General features: G+C 48.3%; 1 protein-coding gene across 1 annotated transcript in view; it reads left to right on the forward strand.

The window, feature by feature from the left end:
• Window positions 1–10,836: 10,836 nt before the first annotated feature.
• ATP12A (ATPase H+/K+ transporting non-gastric alpha2 subunit) overlaps window positions 10,837–27,156 on the forward strand; it is a 37,479-nt gene continuing 21,159 nt past the window's right edge. The window contains exons 1-13 of the mRNA XM_007517203.3: window positions 10,837–11,180; window positions 11,696–11,827; window positions 13,703–13,762; window positions 14,617–14,820; window positions 15,917–16,030; window positions 17,425–17,559; window positions 17,703–17,820; window positions 17,976–18,244; window positions 19,250–19,448; window positions 19,619–19,728; window positions 21,808–21,942; window positions 23,881–24,073; window positions 26,828–27,003. Coding sequence (XP_007517265.2) covers window positions 11,172–11,180; window positions 11,696–11,827; window positions 13,703–13,762; window positions 14,617–14,820; window positions 15,917–16,030; window positions 17,425–17,559; window positions 17,703–17,820; window positions 17,976–18,244; window positions 19,250–19,448; window positions 19,619–19,728; window positions 21,808–21,942; window positions 23,881–24,073; window positions 26,828–27,003 — 1,854 coding nt within the window. The 5' untranslated portion in view covers window positions 10,837–11,171. The remainder of the gene's footprint in view (window positions 11,181–11,695; window positions 11,828–13,702; window positions 13,763–14,616; window positions 14,821–15,916; window positions 16,031–17,424; window positions 17,560–17,702; window positions 17,821–17,975; window positions 18,245–19,249; window positions 19,449–19,618; window positions 19,729–21,807; window positions 21,943–23,880; window positions 24,074–26,827; window positions 27,004–27,156) is intronic.

Consider the following 27,156-nt stretch of genomic DNA (forward strand, 5'->3'; position numbering starts at 1 on the left):
TCATAGCACGAGGGCGGGCGGGCCAGCTTTATAGAAGGCGCGGGCCGAGGTGCCCAGGGGTGGCGGCCATGATAGGCTGCCAAGGCCCTGCCCCATGGCCCTGCCATGTCTGCTGCCCTGTTCGCAGTGGCCGAGCAGCGTGGAGGGATCACGCGTCCAGTGCCCTGCACCACATGGTGGAGAGCCGGGTCCTTTGGGCTGGCCTGCGTGCTGGCATTGGGCTCCTGCGTGATGGCACTGGGCTCCTGCGTGTTGGCATCGGGCTCCAGCTTGTTGGCGTCAGCCTCCTGCGGCCTGCGGGGCTGCGGGGCTGCGGGCGCGGTGTGCGGGGTTGTCTGGGCGCAGCCGGCTGGCTGGCTGTTCCACCAGGTGGAGAAGGCAGCTCTGCGCCTCGCCTCTTGCCCGCTGGCTCTTCCCGACTCCTCTGGCTGTTTTGAGTGCTCCCAAGGGAGTGGAAACCACAGAGTGGTCAAGAGATAAATGTTCCAGAAACAACAAAACAGTCTTGTGAAGAAAGAGCAGAGGCCTTTGGAGATCTCTTCACAAGCAGAAGAGAAGGCCATAGTACATAGGTAGCCAAATTGTCTTCACTTATCTGAGAGATGTGCAGGTCAGGTCCATGTGGGTCCATTTGTTGTTAAAATTCGGTGGCTCCAGCTGGCCGGGCTAGCTTCACGGGCGGGTAACAGAGATGACCAGAGACATACGGCTGGGCAGGGAAGCTGTATTTCTTTATTTAGGATCAACGATTTATAAACTAAGACAAACTAATCACCAAACAGAACTCTCCTGCCTCCTTCCCCCGCAGCGGAGCCAAGCACTCTCGAACTCTGCAACTCTGGAACTCTCTCGGGGTTCCTTGGGGCGGGGACAAGCGAGCCTGCGAAACTAGCAGGACTGAACCAATTTTCTTGGCAGGGGGAGAGCTATAACAACCCAATGTAAAGCATACAACAGTCTCCCATGCCAGTCCATGCCAGTTTATTTATTTTCTTTGCAGTTCGTGATCAGGTCATTTTTTACCTAGACCACCCCTTGTCCAGTCAGAAAGGAAGCATTTGGCATGTTGCAACCCAGTCTGGTGTAGCCTGTCAATTCCTGTGCCTGGATGCATCCAGGTGGCCTTGAGAACAACTTTCCTTTCTGCAGGACCTGGTCTGTAGCATGGGGCTGCCTCCTCTATTGACGAGTAGGAGCTCCCCTGGGTCCAGGAGTTCTGGGCAGTGCAGATTCTGCAGCAGAGGTGTCGGATGGCCAATCTGCTCCCACACTCACCCAAGGCAGATGGAGAAAGACTAGACAGCCCTGTGGGACGTCACTCTCATGTAGGAGACTTAAAAAGTTAAAACAAACAAAAGAACACAGGGAAACAAATCAAACCATGAGATTGGAATGGTGCTAACTGGCAGGAAAGGCAGAGGAGGGCAGAGAAGATGCTGAGTGGTGGTGCACAGAGGTGAGGCTTGGAGGTGAGCAGTGGCATTGTTATAGCCACTGCTATTTGAACAGGGACCCTCTGCAATGGGATGCACCAGCATTTCAGCAGAAGGAGTGGAGTGGCATACAACACAGTGGGTCCTGGAGAAAAAGGGAGATCACAGGCTAGGGAGAGAGCATAATGGTGATGTAAAAAGACTTCCATGCCTGAGGCACCAAAGGTCTCAGGTTCAGTCCTCAGCACCACCATAAACCAGAGCAGAGCAGTGCTTTGGTAAAAAGTTTTTTTTTTTTAGAAAGTAAAGGGGGGAAAAAAGAAAGAAAAGAAAAAGGAAGGTCACCAAGACAGGTCTGAGAGGTGGCACGGCTGGTAAAGCACTGGCCTCCCAAGTGTAAGCACCTAGACTCTATCCTTCATGTGCCAGACTGATGTTCTGGTTCTATCCCTGTCTTTCTTTCTCATTAATAAATACAAAATTTAAAAAATATCTTTATTTATTGGGTAGAGACAGCCAGAAATTGAAAGGGAAGGGGAAGATAGAGAGGGAGAAAGACAGAGAGACACCTGCAGCCCTGCTTCACAACTTGCAAAGCTTTCCTCCTGCAGCTGGGCACAGGGGCTCAAACCCAGGTTCTTGTACATTGTAACATGTAACATGTGTGCCACCACCCAGCCCCATAAATAAAATTTTTGAATTAATAAATTATTTTATTTTTTGCCTCCAGGGTTATTTCTGGGGCTTGGTGCAAGCACTACAAATTCATTGCTCCTGGTGGCCATTATTTTTCCATTTTATTGGATAGAGACACAGAGAAATTGAGAGAGGAGGGGAAGACAGAGAGGGAGAGAGACAGAGAGACACCTGCAGCCATGCTTCACCACTTGCAAAGTGTTCCCCCTGCAGGTGGGGAGCCAGGGCTTGAATCCAGATCCTTGCTCAGTATTATGTGTGATGAAATGGGTGTGCCAATGCCCAGTCTCTTAATTAGTTAATTAATTAAGTATTGGATAGAGACAGAAATTAAGAAGGGAGGGGGAGATACAGAAGGAGAGATACAGACACCTGCAACCCTGCTTCATCACTCATGAAACTTTCCCCCCTACAAGTGGGGACCTGGGACTCAAACCCAGGTCCTTGCTCACTATAATGTGTGCACTCAACCAGGTGTGCCACTGCCTGGACCTTTAAATAAAATCTTAAAGAAGAAAACAAGAGACAGTGACCCACAAGTGAGGTCATTTTTTCTGCATGCAGACCAGACCTGGCATCTCTGAAAGAACAGGACGGGTATAAAAAACAGGGCGAGAGGTGGACATAGATCTCCCTCTATTTTTAAAGATGTAATTATTAGTGGGAATTATATAAAGCACATGTGATGCCAGGTATTGAATGTAGGGCCTCATGCTAAGTCAGTAACTCTAACCACTGTGGCACTTCCCAGACCAAGAACACAGTTCTTTTCACCTCACTGGGCACAATGTCAACATTGCCTTTCTTATTATCTCAGAGCATTGTGAAGAATGACGACACCAGTGGTTGGGGTGGGGTTGCTTAGTGGTCAGAGCACATTCTTTACACCATGGGCCTTGGCTGAGATCACACTAAGGCAGAGTAGTACTCTGCTTTCTCTATAGTTAAACCAAGGATTTAATGATTTTTTTAAAGAAGGAATGATATTAATAGCTATTATTTGACTGAAACTAATCTTTGTGCATGTGTTAGACTGTGGTTTATATGGTATTCTTTGTTTTTTTAATATTGAGGCAGAGGGAGAGAGAGAGGGAGAGGGAGGGAGAGAGAGAGAGAGAGAGAAAGAAGGAGAGAAAGAGAGAGAGAAAAGTCACAGCCCTGAAGCTTCTTTTACTTCCCTGTGGTGGATGCAGGGGCTCACACTTGGGTTGTGCACTTGTCAAAGCAGCACACTAACCAATGAGCTACCTCGTCAGCTCTAAACATTAATTAGTGAATTAGTAGTGGTTTACAAGTCTCTAAGACTACAGGGGTCTAGTTCTACACTATAGCACACCACCATAGTTCACTGCCCCTCCCCAGATGGTGTTCATTCAACCCTCAACATACATTTCAGAGCAGCTCAGTGCACCTGGAAACACAGTGCATATTCTGAAGGTGGGGACACAGGGAGGGAAAGTTCTCCAGCTCTCACAAGACTCCTCTCCTCTGAGATCAGGTGGCTTCCACCTGCCCTTTCCTTGGTGTTATTTCAAAGACACTTGATAAAATAAATCTACCCATGCACAAGGACCCAGGTTCAAGCCCCTGGTCCTCACCTGCAGGGTGAAAGCTTCACAAGTGGGGAAGCAGGGCTGCAGGTGTCTTTCTGTCTCTCCCTCTTTATCTCTTCCTCTCCTCTCAATTTCTCTCTGTCTCTATCCAGGAATAAAAACAAAGCTTTAAAATAAATAAATAAATAAATAAAATCTACTCAGAGCTTCTTTCCATCAGGTTGCTCTCACCTGCAATGGCTCTCCATAGTGTCATAGTGCTTAGTCTGGGCCCAGCCCCCACAAGAACAGCCCCCACTACTCTCAGAGAGAGGTTCCCCCTCCCCCATTTTTCCTCCTCAGCAGGCAGCCCCTAAGCCACTGCAGAAGCTAGTAGCCACCGGGACCCCAGCACTGCCACCATCCTCAGACCATTTCAACTGGCCTTCAGTGTCCACTTGCACTTGACCTCATCTCCAGTGCCTGGGGTTCTGTCTCTCTCTGTCCCAGAGAAGCTGGGTTTTGCCCACTGACTCAGAGCAGGATGAGTGTGGCTTTTTATGTAATATTCTCCCCTGGGGCGGTGGCAGCTCCCAAAGAGGACATTCTGATGGTACCACACACGTCACAAGCTTCCAATAAAAGTGTCAGGAGGAAATCAACACCAGGGTGTCTGTTTTGGACTTCCTAATTTTGAAGCCTGTGGGGGAGCAGTGCCTCACTCATGAGAAGAGAAACATTCCTACAGTCACCCAAGCCTGTCTGTGTGCATTTTTATGTCCTTTGTGTCATGCAAGTTACATGCTTATCTGTGTTACATAGGTGCAGGTGAGAGTCTGTCTGTACTCTCTAAGATGAAAAACAAAAGTCAGATAACTTTGAGGTCTGGGAGGTACTGCAGTGCATAAAATGTTGAATTCTCAAACATGAGTCCTCCAGAATGATGCCCAGGTTCTTTCTTTCTCTCTCTCCCTTTCTCTTTCTTTCTCTCTGTCTTTCTCACTCTTTTTATCTCTGTCTCTCTCTCTCCCTCTCTCCCTCTCTCTTTCTCTTTCATTAATCATGAAATAAATTAGATTGTATCCACGTATCAGAAAGTGTCTTGTAAACCATTAGCCTCCAGTAAAATGAAACCATTAGCCTCCAGTAAAAAGCAACAAAAAATGAATAAGTAAATATTTAAAATGATTAAAATTGGGCCAGCTAAATACCTCACTTGGGTAGTGCACTACTTTTCTTAAACAAATACAGATGGAAATGCCATAGGACCTGGCAATTCTACTCCCAGGCATATACCCAAAAGATATAATATCACTGACTCGGAGGGATATAAGCACCCCATGTCCATAGAGGCTGTATTCACTACAGCAAAAACCTGGAAACAACCAAAATGTCCTTCAACAGATGACTGAATAAAACAGCTATGAGTCATCTACTCCACAGAGCATTATGCAGCAATAAAAAAGATGACATTGTGTCCTTTGGGATAAAGAGGATGGAACTGGAAAAGATGAAGCTCAGTGAAGCAAGTCAGGAAGTGAAGGACAGCTACAGGATGGCTTCACTCTTGTGCAATGTAGAGAACTGCGCATACAAAGGCAAAAAAGAAAATGTCAACTTACTTCCAAGACTGTGGGGGAACAATAGTGGTTATCTGTGGGGATGGGAATGGAGACACAGACCTTTGATGACTGCAGTGGTGAAAAAAAAATAATGCTATGCACTTGACCCAGGTTTAAACCTTGCCATCGCCACAATGAAGGAGTTTCAGAGCTATGGTATTTTTTGTCTTTCTCTCTCTACTACTCTGACACTCTTAAACTTTAATAAGTAAATAAAAATAAATCTTAAAAGTAAAAAAAAGAAACCTCAACAAAGCTTTTGAAGTTTTCCAACCAGCTATTTAAAAAAAAAAAAAGTAATGTGGGCCCAGGCAGTGGCTCTCACCCAGTAAATGGCACATTGTATGAAGCGCAAGGACCCAAGAGATCAGGGTTTGAGCCCCTAGACCTGAAGTGGGGGGATGCTTCACAAACAGTGAAGCAGGTCTGCAGGTGTCTTTCTCTCTTTATAAAATGGAAATACTGACAAGACCATAGGATAAGAGGGCTATCTCTCTCCCTTTCTATCTTCCCTCCTCTCTCAATTTCTCTCTGTCCTATCCAATAAAATGGCCACCAGTAGCAGTGGAGTCATAGTGCTGGCACCAATCCCCAGGAGGGAAAAAAAAAAGGGAAGAAAGTTGTGCTTTCTGACAAAGAGGTGAATTTTCTCCAAGGAAATCCTAAAGTGAGCTTTGTGAAGTCTTCATGTTTTGAGAAGTAGAGGAGGCATGGCAGAGCCTTGGCCCAACCCCTGCAGGTCTCCCCCTGCCTCTGGAAGCATCACTGACTGCCCTGGTCCTCTAGCCACCCCACCCCTATCCCCAGCCCCATGTAGGTGCACTGGGATGCTCCGGGGCATCTCTGAGCAGCTCTGCTTTCTGCAGAATTGCGCGCAAGTTTCAGTTGTCTAGTGAAGCCAAGTGAGCATAGCTGGGGTTTGTTTGTTGTTTTATGCAGACACCTCCCTGCCTAGTCATCACTGGCTGCCAGGGGACACAGGTGTGAGGCCCTTGCGTGTGTGGGAGAGGAATCCAGGGAGAGGAGTGGCTGTGGGCAGCAGAGGAGGACCGGCTAGGCTGGGTGGGGGCAGGAAGTAGACTTTCCTCTTCCTTGATCGCCTGGCTTCTCTTCTCTGTACTCAAATGCTCACGCTCACAGCCTGTGAGCTGACTGCTGGCCTTCACCCACTCTGCAGTGAACAGGAGGCCTTCGGGACGCAGAACACAGACCCACAGGACCCTTGTTCAGTAGCTCCTACCTCCCTTTCTTAGATTGCTCATGGAATTTGCAATATAGAAAAAAAAACTTATCGGCGGGGTCAGCTGGAAGTATCCCCAATTAAGTACACATACTACAATGTGTGAGGACCCAGGTTCAAGCCCCCGCTTCCTACCTGCAGTGGGGACACTTCACGAGTGGTGAAACAGGTCTGCAGGTGTTTATATACCACTTTCTATCTCCACTCCCTTCTCAAAGTCTCTCTGTCCTGTCAAATAGAATAAGTGGCATTGGATCGACCTTTCTGTGGTGCATCCCGTGAGTACCCATTCATTGGGGAAACTGATCATCCTTCCTAGCCGACTGAATCCACATGGATCCCAGTCACTTTCAAAGCCAGCAACAAGCAGACACTGTTGACTGGCTACGGAAGAAGGGCAAACGCTAGAAGAAGAAGAAGTGGCTGCTGGGAGTGGTGGATTTGTAGTGCTGGCACCGAGCCCCAGCAATAATCCTGGTGGCAATAAAAGATTAATTAATTAATTAAACAAACAAAACCCAGTCCATACTGTATTTTACTGTCAACTGTAAACCATTAATCCCCCCAATTAAGAAAAAAACAGAAGTGCACGTGGCGCAAAGTGCAAAGACCGGCTTAAGGATCCCGGTTCGAGCCCCCGACTCCCCACCTGCAGGGGAGTCGCTTCACAAGCGATGAAGCAGGTCTGTAGGTGTCTGTCTTTCTCTCCCCCTCTTTGTCTTCCCCTCCTCTTTCCATTTCTCTCTCTCCTATCCAGCAACAATGACAACAACAATAACTACAACAATAAAACAACAAGGGCAACAAAAGGGAATAAATAGATAAATAATAATAAAAATCTTAAAAAAAAAAAACCCAGACCATATAAGTAATCCTAAAGCATCAAAATCCAGCCAACTCTCCACATCTTTCCCTAAAGTTCTTAAAGCACTATAGTCCCTACCATTTGGTATTAGATTACTTCCTTATCTTGTCTCTTATTATTTTTTAACGTCTTTTTAAAATAATTTAATTTATTATTAGATAGAGATAGAGAAATTGAGAGGGGAAGGGGAAAACAGAAAGAGATACCTGCAGCCCTGCTTCACCACTCATGAACCTTTACCTCTGCAGGTGGGGACCAGGGGCTTGAACCTGGGTCCTTGCACACAGTGATGTGAATGCTTAACTAGGTGCTTCACTGCCTGACCCCTCTTTACTTATTATTATTACTAGAATACTATCAAGCTCTGGCTTATGGTAGTGCTGGGGATTGAATGTGGGACTTTAGAGGCTCAGGCATGAGAACTGTTTGAATAACCATCATGCTGTCTCCTCAGCTATCTTTCTATTTTTTTAACACCCACCAGGTTACTGCTGAGGCCCACTTGGTACTTGCACAATGAATTCATAGCTTCCCATAGCCATTTTTTTCCATTTCTTTCTGTGGATAGAGACAAAGAGAAATGGAGAGGGAGGTGGGAGACAGGAAGAGAGGAAGAAAGACAACTGCAGAACTGCTCCACTGATTATGAAGCCCACCTGCACTCCCGCAGACCACAGTCCTTGAGCCTGGTACTATAGTACTCCATTCTTGACTTGGGCCACATATTACCTTGTAGCCATCAATGTTGCCTCTCCAACAGAGCATGACCTCCTGAAGTGCAGAGACTGACTCAATTCTAGGAGTGTTTTCTCCCTGCCATGCTGTCTGGTGCAGCTTGGCCTCTGTGAGTGTAGTAACTGATTATGATGAACTAGGAGTAGCTCCACATACTGTGACAGCCTGCCCCAGAGATGGGTGTTTTGTTGATCCGAAGGAAAGAAACTCTGGAAAATCTTCTTTCCTTTAGACAGATGGAGAAGTGAGCTGCAAGCGGGAAGCTGTCATTATGGCTCTTGGGCTGAGTGGGTGCCCCAGGGTGTGCCCTAGCCTAAATGAGCCCCACCAGCTTAAGAGAATGGGATGTGGTTCAGAGACCATTTCTCAGAATAGACTGAGTGAGAGGCACTGGGCCCCTAAAGCAGTGGTTGTACCTTGGGGTGGGGGTGCGAGGACCCTGCTTCTGGTTCCACTTGTCCTGTGTCTGCTTCCAGTCCCCATATCCAGTGTTGAGGGTGGGTTGGCTCTGGGGTTCCTTGTGACTGCAAGTTGGCAATGGATCAATAGCCTTCAGGAGACCTGAGGTTGGGGGAAGGAGATCAAAGCAAAATGACTTGGAAGACCAGCAAGCGACAGGGAAGTTACAAGCTTAGTGAGTTATTACATGGGCATGGAAGTTGATTTTCCTGTGGTCCAGGGTGGGCTCAGGGGCTCTTCAGTAAATTTAAAATATCACTGCAGGCAGAAGGAACTGTTCAGGGCACAGTGCCACCTCAGCTAGGGTCCCCACACAAAGGCCTGGGGTAGTGGAGTTGGATTGAGCCCCTGGCTGGCAGAGTATCCACTGAGCAGCTTCTGAGACCTCTCTTTGAGAGAAGCCAGGACACTCAGTCTTGCTGGGAACTTGGCATTGCACACAGGGAAACTCAGACCACAGAGCTAACCCAGAGGACTCTTACGTGATCTCTTTCTCCTAGGGGAGTATGGGGCTCAGACCTGCCTGCAGACAGAAGTGTTGTCAGGGTGGGTTTGAGAAGGGTTCTGCATTCTCTCTTAAGGGGACCTCACAGGCTCAGATCAGGACATCTAGGAACCTGATCAGGGAACTGCTATCCATTTTGGAAGCATCTCACATTGTCCTTACAGCTACAGTAATAAACTGCAGATACTACTATGACACCATCCTTACTTCCCTGGGCAGATGACCTCACCAATGTGTCCTGGAACCTCACCTCCCCAGAGCCCTGCTGCACTAGGGAAAGATAGAAACAGACTGGGGGGATGGATCCACCTGCCAACACCCATGTCCAGCAGAGAAGCAATTACAGAAGCCAGAACTCCCACCTTCTGCTCCCCATAGAGAATTTGGGTCCATACTCCCAGAGGGATAAAGAATAGGGAAACTTCCAATAGAGGGGATGGGACAGAGAACACTGGTGGTGGGAATTGTACCCCTGTTATCTTACAATCTTGTTAGTCATTATTAAATCACTAATAACGAATAATAAATGAGGCTGGTGAAATAGCTCAGCTGGACAGAGCTCAGTTTTGCCATGTGTTCTGCCCAAGTTGGAACTTAGTACCCCACCTCATTGGAGGAAGCTTCAATGCTGTTCTCTCTCTCTTTCTCTATCTCCCTTTTAGTAACAGAATCTTTTTTAAAAAAATTTATATTTATTTATTGGATAGAGACAGCCAGAAATCAAGAGGGAAGAGGGTGATGGGGAGAGAGACAGAGAGACACCTGAAGCATTGCTTTACCACTCGCAAAGATTTCCCCCTACAGGTGGGGACTAGGGGCTAGAACCCAGGTCCTTGCACATTAGAATACATGTGCTCAACCAGGTGTGCCACCACCCAGCGCCCCCTCTTTTTTATTTACTTACTTATTAGATAAAGACAGAGAAAATTTAAGAAGGGGCAGAAAAACACCTGCAGCCCTACTTCAACACTTGTGAAGCTCCCCCCACCACCAGGAACTTGGTCAGTCCACCACTGTCAGCCCCTACTCTCTTTCCCTCCCTCCCTCCATGTACAAAGCTATTATTATTATTATTATTATTATTATTATTATTATTATTTTAACCAGAGCACTGCTCAGCTCTGGCTTATGGTACTGTGGGGGATTGAACCTGGGACTCTGGAACCTCAGGGATGAGAGTCTGTTTACATAACCATTATACTACCTACCCCAGTGCCCCTATTTCCCTCAGTCCCACAGAGGAGGGACACTCCCACCTGCAATTTGCTTTTCTGGATAGAAATGAGAGGAGGGGTGGAATCCAGGGAGGTCTCTAATCCACTGGACGGGTTATTTTTGTGGGGAGGGGAAGGTGGCGCGCCAGAGGCTCCCCCAGAGCTCCCCCCTCCCACTCTCTTCTCCTTCCCAAAAGGTCCCAGGGTCCTGAGTCCTCCTCCCACCCTGCTGCATTCTGCCCTGTCTGTCTTGTACCAGCAGCACCACCGGAGCACTCCCTGTGGAGCTCCTCCCAGTCGAAATAAAAAAGTGCTGGGGCCACGAATCAGCCTGGACTGCAGGGCTGACCCTGAGGCCGGCAAGGGGCGCCCCAGTTGCCCTGGTCTGCTCCTGTGGGGGCGGGCCACAGTTTGGATCCAGCTGGTATCCCTGCCCCCCCGCCCACTGGCTGCTGCTCCCCAGGAAGGGCACAACCACCCGGTGTGGGCGGGGCACTGGCATATAAGGTGCTGGCACTTCCCAGACTGCGGTGCAGCAGCTCTGCAGAGCGCCCAGGTGAGCACAGGGCCGGTGCTCAGCCACCTAGTGTTTACCAACTGTCCACCAACTGGACCCCACGTGCTCCTCCACCTGCTTGCTGGGACCCCTGTGTGCAGAGACACCTGGCTGCAGGGACCCCTCTGTGCACAGACACCTGGCCAGAAGGACCCCTCTGTGCACAGACACCTGGCCCTTGGACCCTTCTGTGCAAGGACACCTGGCCAGAAAGATTCTGCTGTGCATGGACAACTGACTGCAGGGAGCCCCTTGAGCTCCTGCTACCTGCCTGCCAGGACTCCTCTCTGTGGCCTGTGTCCCCCAGCAGCCTGATGGGCCAGGTGCGTGGACTCCCAGAACCCTACAGCCAAAGGGCAGGAGGCAGGATAGGGGGTGCAGAGTTGACTTCACTACCTCCCTGCCCCCTAGCAGCCCCATGGGCCCCTGTGCCTCACAATCAGAGCACACAAGTGGTCAGAACCAAGGGGGAGGTCCTGGGGGTGCTAAGCCCAAGGGAGTTAGAACATGTTTTGGGGATTCCAGGGATGCACTGCTGTCCTTCCTGCCCCCACCCACTCAGAACCAGAACCAACCAATAGGGGTTCTTTGCAGAACAAGGTGCAAAGGAAACCCTGTGCTAGTGGAAGGGGGCTTGACTGGATCAGGAACACCATCCCACCCACCTTTCCCAGACCCCAGGCTGCTGAGACCACACCCAGGGGGCAGGAATTGTGTGTGTGTGAGGGGGAGGGGGAAATCCTTTGTACAGCCTGGTGTCTTTCCTCTCAGAGGGTGGTAGGACTCAGAGCCTCAGGGGACTGTCCCTTATAGCATGACCCTTGTGCTTACCTTTCAGAAAACTCCTGAAATTTACTCTGTGGAGCTCAATGGAGCCAAAAACATGCAGCAGGTGCATAAGGTGGGTGGCCAGGAGAAGCAGATCGGCCTGAAGAGACACCCGCAGGAGCTCCAGAAAGAACTGGATCTGGTCAGTGGGCTGAGTCTTTGCAACAAGCAGAAGCCTTCCTAGGATTCAAAAAAGTCCCCTTGAGATTTGTTCCTTGTTTGGAAAAAAAAAAACAGCAGAGAAAGGTGTGATAGCATCTGCCCATGGTCCAGGTGGATGCTGGTTCTAGTTATAGGTGCTTGCAAGTGGAACCTGGAAGATCCCATCTGGTGCTCACAGGACAGGGTCAACCTTGCTCCCTCTCTCTCCTGCCACCTCTGTGAGGGAGGAGCTAGCTGTCAGCTTCCAGGTGAAGGCTTTGAGTCTGGCTGGGTGTCTGGGTGCCCTGGAATGTATGCTCTTTTTATTTATTTATTTATTTACTTATTTATTTATGTAAGAATGCAGGATGTGGGCAGCCCCCCAGGCTGGGTCTCCACTGACAGACCTGGTAATAGGAGCAAAGGACTTGGCACCACTGGAGCTCTGTGTCCTCTCTGTGCACAGGAAAGGAGTAATGCTGGGCTGGAGAGAGGAGAGTGAGGTGTGTGTGTGTGTGTGTGTGTGTGTGTGTGTGTGTGTGTGTGTGTTAGTGCTGGTTCAGAGTGGCTGGGCATGAGGAACAGCCATGACAAACCTGCTCTAAACTGAATGGAGCTGTGTCCTCTCTCCACTGCTCCACTGCTAAAAGGGAATCTTCTACTCTGACCTGGACCTGAGCCCAACTTGCCCTGCTTTCCACTGCACCTTCTTTTTTAATTTTTTTATTAGTGATTTAGTAATGATTAACAAGGTTGTAAGATAACAGGGGTATAATTCCATACATTCGCACCACCAGAGTTCTGTTTCACCCCCTCCATTGGAAACACTATGTGGTCTCATCTTCTCTTCCTTTTCAAGTCACACCTACACCTATTACTATCTCCAAATGTTCCTGCCTTTTTCCTCTTCTCTCTTCAGGTCCTGATGGAGTTGGAGTTCAGAGCCCTCTGGTCACTTTCCCCCCTATCATTTCTCCTCCTCTGGAAGTATGGATCAAAATTATTTGTGGGGTAGAAGGTGGCAGTTCTGGCTTCTGTAATTGCTTCTCCACTGGACATGGGTGTTGGCAGGTGGATCCATCTCCCCAGCCTGTTTCTATCTTTCACTAATGGGGCAGGGATCTGGGGAGGTGAGGTTCTAGGACACATTGGTAAGGTCATCTGCCCAGGGAAGTCAGGTTGACGTCATAGTAGTGTCTACAACTTGGTGGCTAAAAGGTGGTAAGATATAAAGCAGGACAAACTGTTTAATAAATAGGAACCTAAAGGTAAGAATAGAGCAGATGGAACTAAGAGTCTTTGTGTGGGAAGAAGGTAGGAAATCTATTTTAGGGTTTTATCCTGGTTTTTATCCCAGTTGAGTTCTTTCCTCTGAAAGCCATTTAGTAGTATCTGCAGATGACCATGGCCAGCTCATCCCCAGGGAGAGTGCCAGGGGATGGCATCTAGTGAGCAGCAGTCCCCCCCCCCCCACAAATGAGGAGTCTGTGGGGTTGAATGACTCTGTAAGGGGACCAGGAAGTGTGGCCACACTGGCTGGGGTTCAGTCACTGTTTGAAACTGCAGGGCATCTCTATCTAGCCAGTGCTTTCCCTGAATATAAGGGTCATTTTGTTTTGCTTCTTTGTCCCAGCAAAGCTGAGTGAGAAAGTGTTATTAGAACCCCAGGAAAGGGGTCTACTTGAGTCTACCCAGGGTTGAGTGACATATCTGGGTGGTGAGTGCCTAGACCACTGTAGTGTTTGACCTTGTATGTGCTGGAGATTAGGGCACAAAACCACCCCTAGTCCTTCCCATCATCAGCATCACTTGCAGCTTGATGAGCGAAACACTGGCATGATCTGACCCACTTTTTGCTTCATTGCATGACCCTCAGGATGACCACAAGCTAAGCAATAAGGATCTGGAGAGAAAGCACGACACCAACATTGTCACGGTGAGTCACCAAGGGCTGTGACCATGGACAGGGCACTGGCTGGTCAGTTGGGGCCTGGGCTGAGGACTGGGGGGTCCCATCTCTGTCCAGGAAAGGAGCAAAACTCTGGTGTCCTCAGAAAGGTCTGGATACCTCTTTCTTGCTCCTAATCTGTGTTCAGGGAGTAGCATTTTCCAGTAAAGAATGGGGAAACAGGTTACGTGGTGGTGCACCCAGTTAAGTGCACATAGTACTAAGTGCAAGGACCCTGGTTTGAGTCCCCCACCTGTAGCAGGGATGCTTCACAAGTGGTGAAGCCAGACTACAAGTGTCTATCTTTCTCCCTCCCTATCTCTCTCTCCTATCTCAATTTCTCTCTGACCTATTCAATAAAATGGAAAAATTTTCCTCCAGGATCAGTGGATTCATAGTGCTGGCACTGAGCCCCAGGGATACTCCTGAAAGGCAAAAAGTAATAATAATAAATAAATAAAAGAGATAGGGAAGGGGGGAACAAACAGAAGCAAGAGAGACACCTGCCTACAGCACTACCTCACCACTTGTGAAGCCTCCTTCTTGTAAGTGACACCAAAGGTTTGAACCCAGGAAGGAAGGGAGGGAAGAAGGGAGGGAGGGAAGAAAGAAAGAAAGAAAGAAAGAAAGAAAGAAAGAAAGAAAGAAAGAAAGGAAGGAAGAAAGGAAGGAAGGAAGGAAGGAAGAAAGGATGGAAGGATGGATGAATGGATGCAAGGAGACACACTTTAGGGGAAAAAGAAGTTGGACTGGGAGAGGACGTACTGCCCATTCTGGCAGCTCTGCCTGCTCACTGAAGAGGCTGAGATCTGACTCCAGTTTGCTTCTGCTTGACTTCTCAGGGGCTGAGCAGTACCCAGGCCACAGAGCGCTTGGCCCGGGATGGGCCCAACACCCTCACACCACCCAAGGAGACCTCAGAGGTTGTCAAGTTCTTCCGGCAGATGGTGGGTGGCTTTTCCATCCTGCTGTGGATTGGAGCAGTCCTGTGCTGGATCGCATATGGGATCCAGTATTCCAATGACAAGTCTGCGTCCCTGGACAATGTAAGATGGGGGTGTGGGGTGTGGGACCTTCACTAGGAAGTCTGGGCTGCAATCAGGGGTCTGCTACTGATGGATCCCTGCTCAGGCATGGGAAAACCAGTCCTCTTCCTCCTCCTTCTTCCTTTTTTCTCCCCTTTGTTCTTCTTCCTCTTCCTTCTTCTGACTCTCACTTTTCCTCTTCTTCCTCTTCTTCACTGTCTCCTTCTTTCTCCTCCATTCCCCCCTCCTCCTCTTCTACTTCCTCTTCATTGTCTCCTTCTCTCCTCCCCTTCCCTTCTTCTCCTCCTCCCCTCCTCTTTCCTCCTCCTCCTTCTTCCTCTTCTTCATTCTCTCCTCTCTTCCTCCTCCACCTTCTCCTTCTCTCTCTCCTTTCCCTTTCCTTTTACAGTCAGAATTTTTCTAACTATGAAACTCAAAGTGTAGAAACTGAATACTTCTAATGTCTCTGAGATGGTCGAGTATGAAATAGAGATACATGGAATTCTCCAGTGGAGAAAATCTGGCTTCCCAGTGTAATATTTTGAAGCCCTATCTCCTCAAGTCTAATTCTTTTGACTTATTTCCTTTTAGTTGTCACCGGGGCTTTAGTTGTTCCGGGCTGACTTTTTCAGCTAGAAAGACAGTGACAGAAAGTGAAAGAGATTATAGCACCAGATCTTCCTCTAGTGTGGTGGGGAGCAGGCTTGACCAGGGGCTGTGCTCATGATAAAGTTGATGCTTCACTGAAAGTCAGTGCTAGCCCAGAGCTCACTCTCTTCAAGGTTGAGGGTGGTCAGGACTCTAAACCCCAGCTTCTACACTGAGCCAACTAGCACAATGCTAAGTGGGAGGCCATGTGAAATGCCCAGGGCCTCACAGGGACAGAAGCTGTTGGTGATCTCTGGGTGGGTGGGGGTGATTCCACCACAGGCTCTGCTATGATGGCAGGACTGTCCAGGAAGCTGTGTGGAGCTAGAAGTGCTGAATGCTGAAATTCCAGCATTTGGATGGATTTTGCAGCCAGGAGACACTGTCCTCCAGTGCTCTGACCCAGTTGGGCCCCAGCTGCTTCCTGGGCTTCAAGTTCTGACTTTAGCCTTTGCTCCTTACTCACCAGGTGTACCTGGGATCCGTGCTTGCCCTGGTGGTCATTTTCACAGGGGTCTTTGCCTACTACCAGGAGGCCAAAAGCACCAACATCATGGCCAGCTTCAGCAAGATGATCCCCCAGGTGTGTGTGCCTCTCTGCCTCTGCGTCACTGCAGCCCCAGGGACACTGGGTCCCTGTTGTCACTGCCCTCCACCCCCCAGTGCCCACTAGAGAAGCAGGGATTATCCTCTCCCACTAAAGTTTTCTCTACTGAATGTTCAAGCCTGAAGAGTCTTCCCTGACACCCAGCCAAGAGACTCATCTTTCTTCAGTCCCTCTTCTGGGTTGTCACTTCCCTCCCACAGATGTCCATGAACCACACACCCCCCTCAAACCTGGAGCCCCAAGCAAGATTCCTATGTCCTATTCTCTGCCATCTGACATTTGCCTGCTGTCCAGTTCACTGCCTTATCCACGCCTGAGGCACAATCATGCTTTCTTTCTCTCACTTACAGATAGATCTTTATTAGGGATTTAATAGTGGTTTCACAAGATTATTAACTACAGGGGCATAATCCTATGGGACACCCACCACTCCAGTTCTGTGACCTCCTTCCTCCCCCCACCCACCCATACTGCCATGGTTCCCAAAAAATCTGAGAGAGGGTTTGCAGTTTGACTACTGTTTTATTATTTTATTTGGGAAAGTTCATGTATTTCAGTTCTCTAGATTCCACATATAAGCTAAAGCATCTGAAAACTGTCTTTTGCCTCCCTACTGAATTCACTGAGCATAATCACCTCCAGTTCCATTTATCTTGTCTCAAAGGACACATTTTTCTTAATTGCCTAGTTGTATTCCATTAAATTTATCTTCTGTGATTTTTTGTTTTCAAGTTATTTTCTTATTTTTTTGATGATGTCTACTTGTTTATTGGATAGAGAGTCAGAAATCAAAAGGGAAGGGGGAGATAGGGAAAGAGGGAGAGGGAGAGGGAGAGATAGAGGGAGAGGAAGGGAGGGAGAGAGAGAGAGAGAGAGAGAGAGAGGAAGAGGGGGAAGAGGGAGCGAGAGAGAGAGAGAGAGATGCAGCCCTGCTTCAAAGCTTTCCCCCAGCAGGACCTGGGGCTCGAACTCGGGTCCTTGCACATTGTCATATGTGAGCTCAACAAGGTGCACCACCATCCTGATTTACAAGATCATGAGATTATAGGATGCAGTTCCACAGTCTACTTATTATTCTGTGTCCCTCTCCCCCTATGATGACCACCCTAATCCTCACAAAGTCTTAGAGAGTTTATTTCTGCTGTTATTATTATTGTTTTTCAAATTTATGTGTTTTAGTTCTTTAGATGCTACGTATGAGTGAAACCATTCAGTGATTCTCCTTTGCCTTACTTATTTCTCTAAGCATAATCGCCAATCCCTCCAACCATTTTGTTTCTTTTGATTGCAGAGTAGTATTCCATGGAGCTTCTTTGTCTAGTAGTCTGTCCTTAGGAGTTTAAGCTGTGTCCTCGTGCTTTCTCTTGCAGCAAGCTCTGGTGGTCCGAGACTCAGAGAAGAAGACTGTGCCTGCCGAGCAGCTGGTGGTGGGGGACATTGTGGAGGTTAAGGGAGGGGACCGTATTCCTGCTGACATCCGGCTGCTGTCTGCCCAGGGCTGTAAGGTGAGTGCTTGGGGTGGGAGGGGAGGGGAGGGGAGGGTGGCTCCCCATTTTGTGCTAGGAACCCACTGCAGAGTCCTGGGTACTGGTCTCTGGGACAGGGCCAGGGGCACTGGACCTGAAGCTGTTTGCAATACCTTTTCTAGGTGGATAACTCTTCTCTCACGGGAGAGTCTGAGCCTCAGTCCCGCTCCTGTGAGTTCAGTCATGACAGCCCCCTGGAGACCAAGAATATTGCCTTCTACTCCACCACTTGCCTGGAAGGTGAGTGAGGGGGCCAGGTCCTGCCCCTCCCCCAAACGTTGTGGACCTGGGGTTTCTCACCATATTCCAGGTCTATGGTCACCGGGCTCAGCCCAGGCAGTGGTGAGTCTGTGGCGGTCCAGGTGCCCAAAGTAAGACAACTTCTTGGCCTGCAGGCACAGCGACAGGCATGGTCATCAACACGGGGGACCGCACGGTCATAGGCCAGATTGCCTCCCTGGCTTCAGGTGTGGGGAATGAGAAGACCCCCATAGCTCTGGAGATTGAGCACTTTGTCCACATCGTGGCGGGTGTGGCAGTCTCCATCGGCGTTCTCTTCTTCATCATCACTGTGTCCATGAAGTACCGTGTCCTGGACTCCATCATCTTCCTCATAAGCATTATCGTGGCCAACGTGCCCGAGGGCCTGCTGGCTACTGTCACCGTGAGTCACTCTGCTGGGAAGCCTGTCCCCAGCCCTACCCATACAACTTCCCACCACACACCATCCCCTCTGTGTCTAGAAACCCTCCCTCCTCACTGTGACAACCCTGGGTACAACCAACTTGTGAGTGGACAGTTGATTAGAGTAGTAGGCAGCAACGAGACACTTTCCATCTGAGCTTGATAATGTGCTGCTTGAGAATGTCATGGCTTGTTTCCAGACCTGCTGTAAATGGTACATTGCCCCTTCAGAGAAGACTCAGGCCACCCTTACAGATAGCTAGAGGCCTGGTGCCCTCTCCATTTTTCTGCAAAAGAAAAAATAAACACAATTTTCTTGGCAATGTCTACATCTCTATCCCTCTCTTCTCCCTTCCTCTTTGTCTTTATCACACAGACACACACACACACACACACACACACACACACACACACACACACACCATTCTTTCCTGCAAAAATAATTCTAGTCTTTCAGGCTCAGACCCCCAAATTTGGGTGTCTGGGTCCAATTTGGAATGATATTCTAGTTCTTCTCTCTCTCCTACCTCCAGGGTTATTGCTGGGGCTCACTGCTGGCATTATGAATCCACTATTCCCAGCAGCCATTTTTTCCATTTTATTGGAGGACAGAGAGAAATTGAGAGAGGAGGGGGAGATAGAGAGAGGGAGAGAAAGACAACCTGTAGACCTGCTTCACTGCTTATGAAGTGTCCCTGTTGCAAGTGGGGATCCAGCGGCTTAAACCTGGGTCCTTGCTAGGGTCGTTGCACTTAGTACTATGTGTACTTAACTGGGTGTGCCACCCCCAGTTAACCCTCTTTAGTTCATTCTCTAGTTCATCCTGAAAAAAAAAAAAAACAAACAAAGGCTTCCCTCAGGTCTCTGTAACTGTCCCTGTGCTGACTAGTCCAGCTCTCCCCAGATCCAACTGTAGGTCTCACTCGTCCAAAATCCCAGATGATGGTTCTCCTCCAGGTCCCTCTGTCCCCTGCTCCCTGTCTAGGTGACCCTGTCACTGACAGCCAAGCGCATGGCCAAGAAGAACTGCCTGGTGAAAAACCTGGAGGCAGTGGAGACCCTGGGCTCCACGTCCATCATCTGCTCTGACAAGACCGGCACTTTGACGCAGAACAGGATGACTGTGGCCCACCTGTGGTTTGACAACCAGATTTTCATGGCGGACACTAGCGAGGATCACTTGAGTGAGTCTTCTAGAGAATTCTGCCTCCTCAATCCACTTTCCCAATCATGGGTGGGAGTAATGGGAGAGATAGTGGTGGGCAGGATGTGTCAAGTGAGCCTGCGCCTCAGGGTCACTGGACGGCCACTTATTCCAACCCCTCCTGCACCTGCTGTCTTTCCTGCTTTGCAGATCAAGTGTTTGATCAGAGCTCTGGAACCTGGACTTCCTTATCGAAGATCATAGCCTTGTGTAACCGGGCCGAGTTCACACCAGGGCAGGAGAGCGTTCCCATTATGAAGGTAGAGAGGTCATGTTCTCCATCTACGTTTCGGTTGTTCTGAGGTTTCTCCCATGTTCTGACTTGGGACTTTGAGGGGGTTTCCCTGAGAGACAGTGAGCCTTCTAGATGTCCTCATAAGATGCATTCTGGTCTTTTCATCCTTCTGTCTCATTTCTAGGTAGTGACTCTACCTGCAGGTTATGTAACCTTCCTGACTTCTTTGCCAGCTCAATGGATGTAGGCAACATTTCTTTCCTTCCTTCCTTCCTTCCTTCCTTCCTTCCTTCCTTCCTTCCTTCCTTCCTTCCTTCCTGCCTTTCTTCTTTCCTTCCTTCCTTCCTTCCTTTCTCTCCCTTTCTTTCTTTCTTTCTTTCTTTCTTTCTTTCTTTCTTTCTCTCTCTCTCTCTCTCTCTCTCTCTCTCTCTCTCTTTCTTTCTTTCTTTCTTTCTTTCTTTCTTTCTGGACATGGGTGTTGGCAGGAGGATCCACACCCCTAGCCTGTTTCTATATTTCCCTAGTGTGGCAGGGCTCTGGGGAGGTGAGGCTCCAGGATATATTGGTGAGGTTGTCTGCCCGGGGAAGTCAGGTTGGCGTTATGGTAGCATCTGCAAGTTGGTGTCTGAAAAACATTAAGATATAAAGCAAAAAAAGTTGTTTAATAATCAGGAACCTAAAGGTAAAAATATAGCAGATGAAATTTGGGGTCTTCATGTTGGAAGAAGCTAGGAAGTCTATTTTAAGTATATTCCAAGTGTTTCATAACTTTACTAAAGATGCTGAACTGTACTCATTTCAGGACCTGTCTTCCTTGAGTGGCAGAGCAGGATGACCCAGTCTCCCTTTGGAGAGTGGGGCTATCCCCACCATTGTTGTTCCACATTGAGGGCAACGTTCTTTATCTTAGAAATGTCCTTCACTGGCATAGGTATAGAGCTGATCTTAAAGCACAATCCTCCTATCTGAGGGAGTCTTAAGAGTCCTGAAATTCCAATGCCTCTTACTGCCCACATCCCTGAAGGAGCAAAGAATATAGCATCTGTCTTTCCCTGGATTTTCTGTTGGCCACTTGTTTCCTCCATTGATTATTTTTCTTATATTTACTTTAAAAATATATATTTTTGCCTTTTTAACCACCAGAGTTATTGCTCTGGTAGCCATTTTTTCTTTCTATTTTTATTTGACAGGACAGAGAAAAATTGAAGGGAGAGGGGACATAAAATTGGGGGCAGGAGAGAAAGATAGACACTAGCAGACCTGCTTTACCACTCATGAAGTATTCCCCCTGCTGGTGGGGTGTGGGGACTTGAACCTGGGTATTAACTGTATATTGACTTTTCTTTCCCCATCAGAAATTTGTTAATTATTATTTGCCAATCATGTCTCTGATAATATCTTTAACAAAGCCTTATTTATTTATTATTGAATGATAATATCTCTGACAGTGTCTTTAAGATGCTTCTCACCCTGATTTTAGGACCTGCTGTTATGTATGTGTTCCTCCTCCTCCTCCTTTTCCATTGCCACCAGAGTATATAACTAAGGTGTTTGCATGACTTCACCAGTCCTGGTAATCCTTTCTTTTATCTAGAGGAGAGAGGGACCAGGTGGTGGTGCACCTGGCTGAGTGCACACATTACAGTGTACAAGGACACAGGTTCAAGCCCCACTCCCCACCTGTATGGAGGCAAGCTTCATGAGAGGGGAAGCAGGTTTGTAGGTGTCTCTCTCTCTCCCTTTCCTCTTGATTTCTGGCTGTCTCTACACCAATATACAAATAAAGATAAAAGTTGAAAAAAAAAGAAACACACACAACACAGCTTTTCCACGATGACCCCTTTCCAGACTGGGTCCACCTGCCTTTGCACTAAGCCATCATGCCTACAACTGATGCCCCTGAGGTCCCCTCAGAACGCAGGAGGGAACTCCACTCAGCTGACTGCTTCCATGAGATCTCCAAGCCCTCCTTCTCCCGCTGTGACACTGCAGTACTTGTCCCTCCCACCAGAGAATAAACTTGTTGGTTCAGCAAAAGCAATTGCAGAGTTGCAAAGGAGCCAAGCCCTGTGCCACTGACACCTTCTTTCTCTTTGCTTCTCAGAAAGCTGTGGTTGGTGATGCCTCTGAGACAGCTCTGCTAAAATTCTCAGAGGTCATCCTGGGGGACGTCATGGACATTCGCAAAAGACATCACAAAGTTGCTGAAATCCCTTTCAACTCAACCAACAAGTTCCAGGTGGGTCTTCCACATGGCTGAGTCTGTCATCCCTGCAACCATGCACCCACAAGTCTCACACTTGAGTTCAGAGAGTGTCCAGGCCTATGGGCTGGACACATCTGTGGAAATGGAGCAAGCTTCCCTTACTACTTGGCTACACATAGCCCCTGCCCAGCTCTGATATTTACACAGATGGGGAGGCAAGTGCACCCCTGAAATAGGTGATGGCTGCTTCCCATCCCACCCCTTGCCATTGTAAAGTAACTTAAAAAGGGGTAGGAAAGCTGCACCACATAAAAGAATTCAAAGTGGTGAGCTGAGAACGGGTTTAAACAATAGAGGCTTTATTTGGGTTGATATCCAGGTGCTGCGAAATAAGCAGTTATCATCAGGGGTTAAGAATACGCTAGGCCCATCAAGTCTGTGACTAGTTATCAAAAGTTCAGTTTCAAGAGATAAACAATTATCAGCCAAGGTATAGATTGCTCATGGCTGTAGGGGAGTCTTAAGAGTTGACCAGCTAGCAGAGTCACATGTGTTCAGTTCCCTGGTGAAGTAGCTATGGCAGACACCTGGAACACCTCTGCTGAGATGCTTCTGATCAAGAGAAGAAGCAGCAGCCAAAGAGAGCGGACTTCTGGCTGGCTGTACTTTTAAGTCTATTCAGCCCACCCACAATGCTTTGTACACCAGCACAGGCTGAATCCTCCCACAGTCCACCATGAGCCTGAGCAGATCACTGCATGCTCTGAGGCTAGGCTGACATCAGCACTGTGCCAGGACTTCCATGGTCACTGGTAGACTGTGTCACCACACCTTGCCAGGCAATTCTCGCTGAGTCCTCAGTCTTTCTGTGAAGGGGAGATGAGGGAGTCCAGAATCACAAGTGAGGAAATAGGCCCTTGGTCAGTGTGACTGTTCCTGGTCACTTGAGCATCTGAGTGGCACTAGAGTGGGGGGGGGGGGTCGGAAATAGCTCAGCGGGTTAAGTACATGTGGTGCAAAGCACAAGGACCGGCATAAGGATCCCGGTTCGAACCCCAAGCTCCCCACCTGCAGGGGGGTCGCTTCACAAGCGGTGAAGCAGGTCTTCAGGTGTTTATCTTTCTGTTCCCCTCTCTGTCTTCCCTTCCTCTCTCCATTTCTCTCTGTCCTATAACAACAATGACATCATCAACAACAATAATAACCACAGCAATGATAAACAACAAGGGCAATAAAAGGGGGGAAAAGATGGCCTCCAGGAGCGGTGGATTCATGGTGCAAGTACCGAGCCTCAACAGTAACCCTGGAGGCAAGGAAAAAAAAAAAAGAATTTCCCACAGCTTTTTGACTTTTGAGACTGGGGGTATTTTGAGCACAATGTCAAGCTGTGCATGTGATGCAAGGGGGCCTGTATTCTGAGAAGGCCATGAGTTCCCCCATCCCCTTAAGCAGCAATGCCGCTTTTATCATTGCCTGTGAGCAGGACAGGGACTGGGACCTTGTACTTGTGGAAATAATGACCACCCAAACCTCACACTTCTCTTCATTGCTGTGTGGCTTAAAGTCACCTCTCATGTCTTCCTTAATTTGGGACAAGTGACAGCAGAGCCCAAGTTGCTGCTACAGATAGGTCTCTGGAACTGGAGGCTGATGGCATGTTCTCAGGACTGGTCTTTACATGGCAGGAAAACCATCGATAGGGTGCTTGTGTTGTGGTAGTATTTTTTAAAATTTAATTTATTTATTATTGGATAGAGACAGAGAGAAATTGAAAGAAGAGGGGGAGCTAGAGAGGGAGAGAAACAGAGAGATATCTGCAGCCTGGCTTCACCCTCATGAAGCTTTCTCCTGCAGCTGGGGACCAAGGCCAGATGGTGGTGCACCTGGTGAAGCACTCACATTACAAGGACCTGGGTTTAAGCAATTGGCACAGTTGTCCTGACCTACTTCCCCTGCCCCCTTACCCCCTAGCTCTCCATCCACCATATGGACAACCCCAGCGACCCACGCTTCCTCCTGGTGATGAAGGGGGCACCGGAGCGGATCTTGGAGAAGTGTAGCACCATCATGGTTAATGGGCAGGAGCAGCTCCTAGATGCTAGCATGGCAGAGGCCTTCCACACGGCCTACATGGAGCTGGGGGGCCTGGGAGAGCGCGTACTGGGTGAGTGTCCATGCTGCAGGAGGTCTCTATGTGGGCTCAGGGCTGGGGCAAGACAAGCTTCTGTCCAGAGTCATCATGGTATCTGCACCTGTCAGAGGACAGGATGTGGGAGATTGCAGGTAGGAGATGCCATGGCCAGGTAGTGCTGTCTCCGGTAAAGCACACACATTACCACTCACAGGGACCCAGTTCAAGCCCCGTAATCCCCACCTGCAGAGGAAGAGAGCTTCATAAATAGTAGAGCAGTGCTATCAGTATCTCTTTCTCTGTCTCCCTCTCCCTACTCTATTTTTCTGTCTCATTGTTGTCAGAAAAAAGAAAAGAAGGAATGAAAGAACGAAGAAGGAAGGAAGATAGAAAGGAAGGGAGAAAGAAATTAAGGAAGAAAGGGAAAAAGAAAGAAATGAAGGAAGAAAGAAAGGGAGAAAGAAAGAAAGAAAGGGAGAAAAGAAGAAGGAAAGAAAGAAAGGGAGAAAAGAAGAAGGAAAGAAAGGGAGAAAGAAAGAAAGAGAAATAAAGGAAGGGAGAAAGAAAGGAAGGAAGGGAGAAATGAAGGAGAGAAGGAAGGAAGGAAGGAAGGGAGGGATGAAGGAAGCCAGTCACTGGGAACTGTGGAGTCATGCAGGCACTGAGCTTCAGTGATAACCCTGGGGGCGGGGGGCGAGAGTGAGAGTGAGAGTGAGAGTGAGAGCGATTGAGAGAGAAAACAGACAGAAAGTCATCAAGAGGCAGAATGCCCCCAGAGAGGGGCATAGGGATGGTTCTATGGAAGCATTTTGAACTGGGCCTGGAGTAAAACTATTTGAAGGGAGGTTCACGTGGCAGAGTCTGGGGTCCAGAGCTCACTCCAGTCTTTTTCTTTCTGCAGCCAGTGGGGAGCCCCTTGGAGCTTTGTAGCAAGGGAGGCACTCCGTGACAGTGTTTTCTTTTTTCTTTTCTTTTCTTTTCTTTTCTTTCTTTTCTTTTCTTTCTTTCTTTCTTTCTTTCTCTCTTTCTGTCTCTCTTTCTTTCTTTCTCTTTTTTCATTTTTTTCCTTCCTTTTTTTTCTTTTTTGCTCTCTCTCTCTCTCCCACCAGATTTATCTCTGGATGCCTGTACAACTCCACAGTTTTTGGTTACCATAGATAGAGATAGATAGATAGATAGATAGATAGATAGATAGATAGATAGATAGATAGATAGATAATACATAGAGTTAGTTCACCCCTGCAACTGGGAACTGGTGGCTTAATCCTGGGTCCTTTCATATGGCAGTGTGTGAGTTCTGCTGGCTGAGCCACTGCCCCACCCCCTGGCAGTGTTTTCTGAAAGACAAACAGCAGTGAGAGAGACATCTGGTTCTCTGTAGGGTGTGCACCTTATTCAGGGCAGTGGGAGTCTGCATAGAGAAAGAAAAGGTGAAGGAGTGTCAGATACAGGAGGCCTTGCGCTGCAGTCACACCCAGGCTTAGCAACAAAATAGAGACAAGGTGAGTTGAAAACTAAGATGAAGTTTCTCACTTTGTGATTACAGTAAAATTACTGCTAGCATTTGAGGCGACATATAGGATAGGGACAGCCAGAAATTGAAAGGGAAGGAGGAGGTAGTGAGGGAGAGAGACAGACAGACACCTGCAGCCCTGCCTCACCGCTTACAAAGCTTTCTCGCTGCAGGTGGAGACTGGGACTTGAACCTGGGTCCTTGTGTATTGTAGCATGTGCTCTCAACCAGGTGCACCATCACCTGGCCCCTTCCAGGTGACTCCAAAGCCTGCATCCCCTGAAGTGTGTGAACTGGCTGAGAGAGGGAAGCTTACTTGAGAGACAGGGCTCCACACCACTCCTGAGGCTCCAGCTTCTGTCCTAGTCTCCTGCAGCTGTCCTAACTCTCTGGAACAACCTTCTCACCACCAACCTCTCCTCCTAGCCCTCTCCCAAGAGACAGCTCCCTTGGGACCCCCTTGCCGAGGCCTTGCCTATGGTTAAGATCCTGTGGCATAGGTCTGTCAGTGGCCTTCATCATTCTCACCTCCTTGTGTCACTGAATGGCCATCTTCAGAAGTGAGGACTGTTCAGTCTCAGTCTTTCTAGCATGAGGCTATAACAGAGGGCTTGATGGCCACTCAAAGGCTGTGCTTGGATAAAACTGGTTTATTTTCCCTAACTACATGGAGTAGAAGGTACTCAATAATTGTTCATAAAAATAGTGAGGGGGATGTTAAGTGTGTGAGAATTCTCTTGTAGTCTCTTTAATATATATATATATTATATATATATATATATATATATAGTATGTGTATACACTATTTAGGGTACAGAGATACTGAAAGGGGGAGATAGACAGAAGAGGGAGGGTCTGGGTAGTGACACACCTGGCTGAGTGCACATGTTATAATGCACAAGGACCCAGGTTTGAGCCTCTGGAGCTCATCTTCAGGGGGAAAGCTTCACAAGTGGTGAAGCAAAGCTTCAGGGGTCTCTCTATCTCTCTCCCCCTCTATCTCCCCTCCCCCTTACTATCATTTTTTGGCTGTCTCTATCCAGTAAATAAGTAAAGGTAAATTAAATTTTTTTACAAAGAGAGGAGTAGAGACAGCTGCAGCACTACTTCACCACTTGTGCAACTTTCCCCTTTCAGGTGGGGACCTGGAACTTGAGTCCAGGTCCTTGTACATGGTAAACCCTATTTGGTGCTCTACCAAGTGGCCTTAGGATTTCCTCCCTTATTTATGCTCTATTCTACTTTTGCTGATGTAAAATGTGTGCCCATTCCAGGGTTTTGCCACCTCTACCTGCCAGCAGACGAGTTTCCAGAAACTTACTCCTTTGATGTGGATGCTATGAACTTTCCCACTTGCAACCTCTGTTTTGTGGGACTTTTGTCAATGATTGACCCTCCTCGGTCCACTGTTCCTGATGCAGTTACCAAGTGCCGGAGTGCAGGGATCAAGGTGAGGCTGCTGTTCCTCCTGCAGGAATCCTCTTCTGGGTTGGCAAAATAGCTCACTTGCATAGTGCACTGCTCTGCCATGTGTGTTACCCAGGTTGGAGCCTGGTTGAAGGGAGCTTCAATACTGTGGCCAGTCTATCTATCTATCTATCTA

Source organism: Erinaceus europaeus, chromosome 5 (genome assembly GCF_950295315.1).
Source record: "Erinaceus europaeus chromosome 5, mEriEur2.1, whole genome shotgun sequence".
Taxonomy (NCBI): domain Eukaryota; kingdom Metazoa; phylum Chordata; class Mammalia; order Eulipotyphla; family Erinaceidae; genus Erinaceus; species Erinaceus europaeus.